Here is a 12,018-nt window from a genome sequence, read left to right on the forward strand (position 1 = left end):
TGTATTCACTAGTTTTGACCAGATTTTTTTTTTTCTTCCAGTCAAGTGCGTCTCGGAGACAGCAGCGCATGATAAAGAACAGGGAGTCTGCCTCTCTCTCCCGGAAGAAGAAAAAGGAGTATTTGCTGACGCTGGAGGCCCGTCTGAAGGTGGCACTGTCAGAGAACGAGAAGCTGAAGAATGAAAACGGCACATTGAAAAGACAAATGGAAGGCCTGATGAATGAGGTTGGCATCTATAATATCTACCTTGATCTCTTTGCAGGCTATAATTTCAAGAAAGATTTCAGATTATTAGCTGATCTTCTTAAAGTCACCATAAATATATCAAAAACATTTAAATTCATGTTATAGACATTATTGTGAACAGTTCATCACTCTTCTGGTAAGATGACATGTTAACATTCTCTGTCATTCCTTTTCTTATAAGAACTCTGTGATGAAAGCAACCGCACCAAAACGGAGAGCTGTGTGTCTAATGGCAGTCCTGGTCTTCTTGGTCTTTAACTTGGGTCCAATGAGGTGAATAATTTATCCATGTATTTTAATTTATCATGTATTACAAAATGACTGCACTTTTAGATTGGTAAATGAAGTCACATTTAATAAATTAAATGCGTATAATCTTGGTGGTCCCATTTGAAGATTCCTAACTACAACTCATATGCATCTTATTTGAATAAACCAGAAGGAATGTTATATAAAGGTTTATTTAATGTCCTGTCTTGTTTTGTTTCCTTTTCTGTCCCACCCAGTCTGCTTGGAGGAAATAGAGGGTCTACATTTCCTGCTGCCCCTGCATTCAGTGGCAGACACCTGCTGAGCTTTTCCTCAGAGTCTGGGAGAAACCTTGTGCCAGACAGGCCTCAGACTGATCCCTCTAACCCCATTAACGGGTAACAATATTCTGTTTTCTACATTTGCCTAGTAATGCTCAAAGCTCTGTGTTTTGGCTGGAAACACCTGAGAACCTTACTTATTGAATCTTGCAAGTCCATTTATTTTTTTGAAATCACATAAGCACAGGTGCTGAGTGACTCTTTCCAAATGCCTGCATAAGAGAACAAGGCTCTTGTTCTGCGCTACACACAAGTTTACATACTAAGACTTGACAGTTCGCTACATTTGTTGTTTTATCTACCCAGAGCAGTGTTTTGAAAGGTAATACTGGTTTCTCTTGTCCAAATAAATTGTTTCAACAATATAAAAACTTTTTTCATGTGAGTTCAAAAAACCCACATGAAAAGACTTATCTCAAAGATATTCATCAAGCAGGGTCTAGTCAAATTTTAGTTACTTCACTCCCATGGGTCTGGGTTAGGCAAGATCACCAGCATTGCTAAGATTGTGAGAATTGTTTGGGGCTAAAAAAGGTGGTGTTCCACAAGGCTTAATTTTAGGTTCATTTTTATTTGCTCTACTTGTCAGTCATTCTCTGGTGCATCCATTTCTGCTGTGTTTTTTCCCCACTAACAACTGTTCCTCCGCTGGACTAAAGTTTTATGTTCTAGATTAAACTGTGTAATTGGTTCTTTGAAAGACATCCTAGGGTTGGATTGTTTGAGATCATTATTTTTTTAGCTATCTGGAGAGCAAAGCTGGAATTCAGAGCTGGAGTATGAATGAAAGCATAAAGATTATGATCCAGATGTTGTTTTTTATAAACACAGTTCATAAACACCTGCAAGAGTTTTAAAATCTCTTGTGAAATCTCTTACCCCTGTATCATTCATCGGGATAATGTTTATCACATTCCTAGAAGGTTTTATCCTCAATTCGCCTGCATCCCAGTCTGAGTTTGGATCTGTGCAGAGACAGTGTTTCAAATAGCCCAGGGTTCGTCCTATTTAAAGTATTTTTATTGTTGAGCATTAAACATTTTAAGAACAGTTTAGTCTGGTGTCTTAATATATTTCCTTCTTGAGCCCATAGAAAGTAATCCAGACTGCCACTCACTATTTCTTCTATGGGATGAGTTTCTCTGTGTCAGCAAAGATTGTGAGACATAGATCCAGCTTCCCAGAGCTTCAGTGTCACTCATCCCTAGCCAGAAGTTCTTGAGATTTCATTTCAGAGGCCACATATTTCCTTGGCTATTACATTGAAGTGTAAATGATCAGGGAGATTTAGTGTTTTGTTGTTCATGATGTCTTGGCTTTATTTTAACTACAGGTTCACTGTACCAGCGCCAAGTGTGAACTTGTCAAAAGTTGTTGGCAGTGTTCATTTATAGATTTTACAGAGTCTGTCTTTTCCCATGGACGAGATAAGAAAGAATGATCTTGACTTGGACACTTCTACATTGTATTCATTCAGATGTTAAGCCAGCAGTGTACCAAGAGATGATTAAAACAAGAGCCTTGTAAAATTCCTTACGTTTTCATGGAATTAAAACATCCTTATAAAGATTCTGAACCCCCTTTTTCCATTCTTTTCTTTGTTACACTTTCCTGTTTTTAATGTTGTTTTTATTATCCCTTTCTCATAGGTTAGAGGATGTGGTATCAGAGCAGAAGGCTCTGATGGTGGTGAAGGATCCTCTGTATTTCAGAACACCCCCCTGCCAGCCACCTGTCAACAGGACCAAGTGCATGAAGTCAGTACTGAGCATGCTTTACAGCAGTTGATATTACCCCACTCCCTTTGATATTCAGTGGTGTTTAACATATGTGACCCTGGACCACAAAACAATTTTTCAAATTGAGATTTGTACATCATCTGAAAGCTGAATAAATAAGCTTTGTTGGGATGGAACAATATTTGGCTGAGATACAACTATCTGGAATCTGAGGGTGCAAACAAATCGCCTTTAAAGTTGTCCAAATTAAGTTCATAGCAATGCATATTACTAATCAAAAAAGTGTTCTTTTACCTAAGAAATTGTACAAAATATCTTCATGGAACATTATCTTTAAATATTATCCTAATGATTTTTGGCATAAATGAAAAATCTATAATTTTGACCCATACAATGTATTTTTGACTATTGCTTCAAACATACCCCAGTGACTTCAGATTGGTTTTGTGGTCCAGGGTCACATACTGTATATTTAATAGTGTTAGTACTTTCTGGCAGTTCTGTGACAAGCCAGTTCTTCTCAGATTTAGATTACAGAACATCTGGTCCAGAGTGCCCCAGATTTGCCCAGTCTGATCTGATCTCAACCGAACCGAAAAGGAATTTTTATTATAATAGCCCTTAAACAATAGTTCTGGTACATAAACATCTGAGCTCTGTTGTAATGACAGTAAAAGATAATTGTAGCAGTCTTTCGATCAGCCGACATCCATTAGGCCGACTTTTTATAAAACAGTTCTGCTTCTTGATTATGATTGGCTGAGCCATGTCTGAAGCGGTTATAAAAACTCTATAAACACACACCTGTGTCCTCATTAATCAGTACCATGCAAATGATTTGAAATATTGTTTTGCTTTTAAAAAATGCATGCTTTTTTTGTTGCTGTGTGTAGTAACCACTAAGAGACTGTATCCACAGCTTCTTTGAACTTTTTGCTTTAATAAGCACCAAACTGTATTTTTTTTATTAATTATTATTCCCTGTGTTCTGTTTATTTATTATGTAGTTTGGTTGTAATTTTCAAATCCATTGTCCAGCTATCCATAAAGAAATGAATAAGACCACAACATTACATCTTGTTGACCATACCTTTTTTATACTAAACTACACAGTTTTGGATGATATAATTCTTCATATTACCACCTGACATCTTATGAAATTTAAAGTGATGTTTCTGCTCTGCATAACTATAGGATAGCACATGAGCTGAGGGGCTGGGTACATCGTCATGAGGTTGAGCGGACCAAAACCCGCCGAATAAGCAAAACTCACCATAGAGGCAGAACCATCCCGGTACGACTTAATCACTTCTGGTTTCTCCTCCTTTAAAGTTGAATTGTTTTCTGAATTTATCATTCGTTAAAAAAAATCCTCTCAGACTAATTTCTTATTTTCTTTTTTTTTTTTTTTTTTTTTTCAGTCATTGCTAAACTGAGTCTGATTGTCTTCAAACCCACTGTCAGTAACTTTACTTGATTTGAATGTGTGTATAAACCCTCTAAGCTTCAAGTCAACAGTTTCCACAATTCATATTATATATTCATGTTAATATTACAATACCATAAAAAAACTGAGGTTGGTAAAACATAAAAAAAAAATATATTTTTAAGTCTCTTATGCTTACCAAGTCTGCATTTGTTTGATCAGAAATACAGTAAAAACAATAATAAGCTGAAAAATTATTAAAATTTAAAAACGGCTTATTTTGCAGCTCTTTCTCGAGTCTTCAGTTTCACATGATGTTTCAAAAATCATTGCGATATGCTGATTTAATGCTCAAGAAACATTTCACATTATTATTAATGATGAAAACAAATGTACTGCTTATAATTTTTGAGGAAATCATGGTAAGTTAATTAATATAAAGTTAATTTCTTTGAAATCTTTAACATCTGTGACATCATATATTCAGCATGGACACATTATATTGATTAAAAGTGACAGTAAATACATATAAGTTTTAATTTTAGTAAATTTTACTGACCTCAGACTTTTGAACAGTAATGTATATGTATTAACAGTGGAATCACAATGGTGGGAAAAGATGAATGGTTTCAGTTTATTTGCTGTGTGTCTCGTGCGCAGAGGACAGAATGTTCTTAATGCCATGACGACGGCACAATGAAATTATCTACTTATGGTTGTCAAGGGTTAGTCAAAGTGATAGCTTAAACTTACATGAAAGGAGTGAAAGGTGACAAGGTGTTGTAAAAATCATAAAGAATTGTCTTGAAATGTATACAAAAATGTAATATTTATTTTATTTCCTAACCATACAATATATTGACTCCTGGAATGGTTACAAGTTATACCAACAGCCACAAATCAGTGAGATCATATAAGAGCAGAGATTAGCTGCATGGATGAGGATGGAGTAGCTTAGTGGTTTAAGATCTCGCGCTGGAAGCTGAGGTTCAAATCCTAAAAGCGGTGATTCGTAATCTATCACCATTGTGCACTTGAGCAGGACTCTAAACCACACTGTTACTCTAGAGAGTCTTTTCTGATAAATTATCATCACTGCTTTCCGTGGCATAACGCCACATAAACGTTTAACAAATTTCGCCAGCTTGGGTTGCAGATTGTCCCCTCAAACCTGTATTAATAATTTTATATAAAAAATTAACAACCTAGTTCCATAAACCTTTCTTTCAGCCCCATTCTGGCTTAATGTGGAGCTGTACAATTTATGCAGGCAGAATTAATCAGACTGTACTAGTTTGTATTTATTTTTATCAGATAACTAATAGTGAAAGCAGTTGGATGGACGGCTTGTTATGATTTAGAGAAGTATAATGTATAGCAAGTTGATTTGTTTGAAGGGTCTGCCTTATGTTGGGAAACTGCCCTGACAGACACAAGGGCAAACATATCCACTGATAGCATTTTTCCACTGAAAGGTTCCCATCACCCAATCTGGAGCCCGTCCATGCATTTCCACCACATTAAAGGCCTTCTGATCTGGAAAAATCTCCAGTGTAGGAAGTATTTAAACAGGAACCTCTGACTCCACAGAGAAATAATGGCCTAATCATAAACATCAACAACTTCTCAAAGAAAACCAAACTAGATTTCTTCCATTATAATCAGCAAAGATGTGTACTCTGGTACCGTCACAATGTTTGCTTTCCATCACCAGGATTGAGCCTCTCTGTAAATACGGTCATCATCCAGGATGCTGAGATGTTGGGTGACTGAAGATGGATGGGTGTGTTGACAGATGGCAGTTTTCCAGATTCTGTCCACTGTCAGCACAGAGCACAGAACTAAACCCAGTCTGATAGAGGTGCTCTTTATCAGTATATCACACGATAACAGAAGCTCAGGGGCAGAGATATGAAAGCACGCACAGTGAGACACAGGGAAATGTGCATGAGCTCCTATTTGCTTTTATAATTTGGTAAAAGGAAGTGTTTTTATTTTTTTTTGTCCAACAGAAAGCAGCAGATAAACGGGCTGAGGTACCACAGATCATGACACAGATCCAGTACACGGATTCCTCTGAAAAGTAAGTTGTGAAGAATTTCCTGCAACATCATTCAGGCGAAACAGTGTATTATTTAGTTCCCAGTCATTGTGGTATTACATGAGTCATTTGTCAGTTCTTCAGTCTACAGTGTTGTTTCAGTGCTATATAGCTTTTTTTTTTTTAATAGGGTATTTGCTCAAAAACTTTGTGTAAATGCTGTAATGTTTACTAATGTGCATTTTGAGATTTTCTGAGGACAGTTTGAATTTATGTGTTATAAGACAACACAGTAAAGTTTGAAAACACGTACATTACAAAGTAACAAAGCCCAGTAGAAATACTTGAGGGGATGTTCAAACTATGCCACACATAATAAGATTTTTATTTATTTATTTTGCTGGTCTTTTTGTGCAAAATCATCACTACATGCTGTTCCAAGAATAAGTTTTTTTCTTTTCTTTCTATTCTTAATCTTAAATAATGAAGCAATTAACCCATAGCCAAACTGCTATTTAGGCATCGTTTTAGGCTGTTGTTGCAGGACATGCATTCTTTAATATAAAATTTTACCAGTAGTTAATTCAATAATTACGAGATATTCTCGAGGGGGAAATTGATTCCAGTCATATCCCAGTCTAATAGCCTTTCTGCAAGTGAATGCTGGTGTGTTTTAAGAGAGGAGACCTCCACAAAGGACTACAAACTGCCTATTGAAATGAGCACTTTTCACAGGGCTATCAGTTCCAGATGTATAAAATCAATTCACTTGGAAATGGCACATAACAGTACAATGAGTTATGAATCCCATTTCTGTTGACTTAAAATCTATCCTGGCTTACTGGAAAAAGCATACAGACATGTCCTCGTACATTTTTTTTGTTTGTTTATATATATATATATATATATATATCTACCAAAACTCAACATGGCTGTCATTCCATTGCTTCACACTGACAACAGGGTAAAGGCCACATTCACAAAGGAAAGAAAGTGTCTTTTCAAGAGATTCATGAGAACCGTAATTAGGCTTTTCGCTTGCTCTGAGGTATTTTATTATAATAGGTAAACTAAATTAAGTTCTTTGAAATTAAAATAAGTGGAGTGTATAACATTTCCTATTTAGTTCAATTTTTTACCTGCAGTAATAACATTAGAACAAGCACAGGCAGTTGTTATCTCAAAATGTAAATCCGAGTTTAAAGTGTTTTTATATCCTGTATGCAGGATTCCCAGCAGCGAGCTGCAGGTGTATTACGCCCCTCACCGCACCTACAGTGACTTCTTTGATGAACTCAACAGAAGAGGGGACACATTCTATGTGATCTCTTTCCGCCGGGTAAGTTGACCTCCCCATCTGTCCGTCTGTTCATCCTGCTGTCTTCATTCTGTCTGTCTGTGGCCACACATGGATGTGGTTAATTGTGAAGGGACACTTGAGACTCTCCCACCTTAATGGCATGTCAGAGAATCTTCAAGCATGTGTCCCTAGATCTTGGGAGGTCTTCAAGATCTATGAACCTCCTGTTTTTTTTTTTTCTTTTTTTCTTTTTTAAAAGATCGTTCTTGTTTGAAATGAAGCACACTGTGGTTCTTGTTATGCCACCTCACTAGCATTTACCATGTGTCCATGATATTGAAATTAATGCATACAATTTAGTAAGCTGTTCTGTTTTTTTTTTTTTTTTAATGTATACATTTTTATACAAATTAAATTATATTCTAAAATATATTATAATATGATTTTGCTGTACAGTAGCATTCAAAGGTGTGGGGGCAATAACAAATTAATAATTTATTCAGCAAGGATCCATGAAATTGGTCCAAAGAAACAGACATGTATAATAAAAAATAAAAATTTTTAATTAGATGTAACAAATTATGGCAGTATATTACAACAGTATTATACAATAAAATAGTTAGGTTCACTCCCACTTGCAAATTCACTCCCTGACATTAGGTGGCACTTAATGAAAAACAGAAATAAAACGGTACACATCGAATCCTATTTGATCAGCAATTCTTCTCCATATCAACATATTTTTGTATTCGCTGTTGCGTTTGTCATAAAGCCCTTTGTGTTCAGACACCAATGAGATCAGCAGCTCTACATTCATCTTGCTTCGATGCATCTTCTTGGTCTACTTACTTCATCTTCGTTGTTAGGTATAGGTATAGGTATATCAGGAAAATGAACAAAAGTGCAAATCTCATTGGTCGGACAGTTTTTAACGGTTTAACACAAAACGGTTAGAAACTGTAACCAGAAATATCATCAAAGTTTAACATTTTAATTGTTTACGTATTGCAGCCATGTTATTAATTTGACTGTGAAATGTGCTACAATTGTGCCTTTCCTATTACATTTTCAAATAAATTTAAACTAGCATCCCTCTCAGTCTGGTATTCCGGGGGGGGGGGGGGGGGGGTTATGATTCATTGGCACTACTGGATCCATCAATTCATGGCATAAATAGAATCATCAAAAATCTATTCAAGATTTGTTTGAGGCTGTACGGATCAACTAAACAACTTTTTGTTTGTTCTTTGCAACATTTTATGGACACATGCTGTAACCACTTTGTTGCACAATATTATTTATATTAGTGTATACAAAAAGTGTGCTGTGATGTGGCTGTTTAAGTTCTCTGAAAAAACTTCTTTGAAATGGCCTAAAGCAAAATAAGCGCACTGAATTATTTCAACATATTGCATGGGATGTGATGGGATTCTCTCTTTTTTTTTTTGTGAAACTAAAACAAAGAAATGACTCATAATCAGAAGATAAAGATGTTTTGCAAACTACTTTTTTCCCCCAAACTTAACTTGATTTAAAACTCAAAAATGAAAGTTGGCATTGTTTTTAGTATTGATTAATCTCAGCCCAAAACAATGAGCTCCATCATACTTGAGTTGAGCCAGAAGATGTTTGATCGGTTTAGTCATATTCAGACACTGCCCTGTTTTATGTTTGGTTATTTCTCTAGGTTTATTCAGTCTTTTGGGAAGTCAAACGTTCACAGTATTGACTCCGCTTCTCCAGAAAACCTCTTCAGATGGTGACCTCCTTTTAAGAACCTACAAAAGGTCAAAGCCTAACCCATTAGGTTGCAATTCTAAACTCAAATGCATTAACTTCCAATGTGTGACCTATTGTTTAGTTAAAAAAAAAAATCAAAAGGGTTTTGTTTTTGCTTTTCCCCTAATGTGGACCTGGGGTCCACAATGAAGTATTCTATTGAAGAAGAAAAAAATTATTGGACAAAACCAAACCGTAGGAGTACAATATATTAGTATTAGTATTATATTTTAAAACCGCAAAACAAAACACTGAATAGAAAAAATGGATCGCTCAAAAATAAAAATTGTCACATACCTTTTTGATATAAAAAAAAAAAAGTTCAAATAACATCAATGGGGAAATTAATTGTGTATATTTTTCTTAATTTATGATTTTAAAATTATTAATTTTTCCTAGGTTTCTGGGTATGTGTCTTTTTGTGATTTTGCTTGTCCTATTTGGTTTTTTCTTTTCTCCCCTTCATGTGCAGTGAGTCCTTCATCTCTTTCTGGACAATGTTTGCAACTTAATAGTTATTATTTCATTGTTCTGTTGAATCAAGCTTATTTTCATTGTCATCCTCATGTAAGCCTATCGTAATATCCTTTGATTATAGCTCCCTTTGAGCCTATCCCACTTCGGAGTTAGCTGGAATTTCATATCTGTCTGATGAGATTGGTATAACTCATACCTTTCTCCATAGTCACTTGCCCTTTCACTCTTTATGTCTCGATGGCACTAGTCATGGAGGTTTCAGATATGTTCCAGGTCACCTGCTGGACACAAAGAAAGAACTTGGCCACTGCTCTTCCTAAAAGACCTCATTGTCATAATCTAGTCTAGAGAACCACAGAGGTTTGGGGAAAAGGAAGAATAAGCCAGAAGACGGTGTAACACAAATCTAACAATCTTTGTGAAATTTAATGACGTATTTGATATTACAAGCACATATTTTTGATCAGGAACCGAAATCAACACCCAAAAGTGAAAAGCAGGTCTTAAAAAGGTATCAAGAAATCCTAATTCAACCTTCCACAAATAAAGGCCTTGAAAATGTCTTGAATCAGAGCAAAAAAAAAAAAAACTTGAATTCATAGGAATGCCAATAAATGCTTCATTAAACACTGCAAAAAGTAAAATCTTCCTCAATATTTCTGAAACTGAATTAGATTTTTAGCCCATTCTTAGTCCTATCTGTTCTTGTTTTAATTAAATTCACTTCATTTTGATCAAATTCTCAGATAATAAGACTTGTGTAATTTTGCTGCTCAATATCATGAACGATCAGATCATGAATTGGGATTCATTCTGTTCTTCCGTTCTTTGATGTTGTTCCAGTACAAATATCTGGAAAAAACTAGAAACAAAATTTTCAATTAAAGAATCTTTATACATTTATACTGTAAAAAAAAAAAAAAAAAAAGACTAAAGAAAAAAACATGACTTTCTTGCATCGTTTGAGAAGGTACAGTAAAAAGTATATATTATTTATTTATTTTACTGGTTGGAAGCAAGTATTTAACCTTAAGTTAAAAAGTAATGGGCAAACATAGTTTTGCAAATACAACTCATTGTGTATGCCCTCGACATCTACATTTAAATAATACATTAATGCATTGTTTTGTCTTCAATTTGCTCCTTTAGTTGTTGTTTATTCTTGGTCTCAAAAGGCTCTTAAAAATTCCATATCATCATGTTGTTCCGAAACAGTTAAAAAGGCAATTTTAATGAATGGGGAACTTAATTCAAAGGATTGGAATCAATTAAAGAATGGAAAATAAGGATTTGGATTGACATGAAGATGAATAATCAATAACAGAATTTTTCTTTTGAGGCAAACTATTTGAGTCCCATTGTGAATTCAATTTCCTGCACATCTTTAGTTCAGTGACAACAGATGCTATTAATCACAAACCTCACAAATCCATGCCCCATTTCCAATTCCATCACAAAGACATGGGTGTTACTACAGTCTCCAGCTCGTGGGCGTTCCTTAATGTATGGTTTCTGTCTTCAACTGGTGTGTGTTCTGACATGAGAACATGTCCAGTTAGTTCTGAGTTAGACTAACACAGACACATTTCTGAACTCATTAAAGAAGTGTTACGTGACACTCTCTAGGTCTTCGAATCTTATTTGGCTCGCACTAAAAGAAACTGGCTGCTTTCTTGAGCAAGTGTTAAGTTTATGTGTATCAGGACGTGAACATGAAAAATGTATGATGGTTTTCAAGCACAAAAATTAAGCAGGACAACTGCTTTCACCATTAATATTAAGAAGAAGCATATTTTGAAAAATCATGCGACACTCAAGACTGGAGTAATGGCTGCTGAAAATTCAACTGTCCAACATTATCAGTCTTTTTTTCAGCAACCAAATTGTTGCTTCAGACTTCTTTAAACGGTGACCAGAGCAATTTAGCAATGTCTTCAGCAATGTAACAGACTTTCCTCATGCATGTGTTTTTGTGGCTGGTTGACGGCTGTTCTTATTTTGCTTACAGGATCACCTCCTCCTTCCCGCCAACAACCACAGTAAAGGCAGTCGCCCCAAGATGTCCGTGGTCCTGCCAGCTATGAATTACAATGGTAAGAGAAAAGAATTGTGAATAATCTTATTTTCTAATGGACTGTCATCTAAAGGCCAAGCACACCAAGCTGACTTCAAAGAACTAGCGGTGACGAAAGCCGATGGCGTTGTTGCCTCGCGTTGGCAGCATTGGACCGAAAAGCTGCGCTGGAACTCACCGCACAGACTGCAGCCAACGGCAAACTAACACATGCGTTCTGCGCATGCCTGAGCGGAACAAGCTGTTCATATCAGCAGCTATTAATAGTATATATTCGTCATTCAAAAGGAGAAACCAAAACAAAGATATACGAGATAAACACAGATATATGAAATGTAAACCGA

At 35.7% G+C, this 12,018-nt stretch overlaps 1 protein-coding gene across 1 annotated transcript in view; it reads left to right on the forward strand.

Moving 5' to 3' along the window:
* Positions 1 to 12,018, forward strand: part of LOC113062974 (cyclic AMP-dependent transcription factor ATF-6 alpha-like) — a 31,548-nt gene that overhangs the window by 13,749 nt on the left and 5,781 nt on the right. The window contains exons 8-15 of the mRNA XM_026233091.1: positions 42 to 227; positions 430 to 521; positions 755 to 895; positions 2,488 to 2,595; positions 3,772 to 3,871; positions 6,016 to 6,086; positions 7,272 to 7,383; positions 11,609 to 11,693. Coding sequence (XP_026088876.1) covers positions 42 to 227; positions 430 to 521; positions 755 to 895; positions 2,488 to 2,595; positions 3,772 to 3,871; positions 6,016 to 6,086; positions 7,272 to 7,383; positions 11,609 to 11,693 — 895 coding nt within the window. The remainder of the gene's footprint in view (positions 1 to 41; positions 228 to 429; positions 522 to 754; positions 896 to 2,487; positions 2,596 to 3,771; positions 3,872 to 6,015; positions 6,087 to 7,271; positions 7,384 to 11,608; positions 11,694 to 12,018) is intronic.

This window comes from Carassius auratus, chromosome 45 (assembly GCF_003368295.1).
Source record: "Carassius auratus strain Wakin chromosome 45, ASM336829v1, whole genome shotgun sequence".
In the NCBI taxonomy this organism is placed as follows: domain Eukaryota; kingdom Metazoa; phylum Chordata; class Actinopteri; order Cypriniformes; family Cyprinidae; genus Carassius; species Carassius auratus.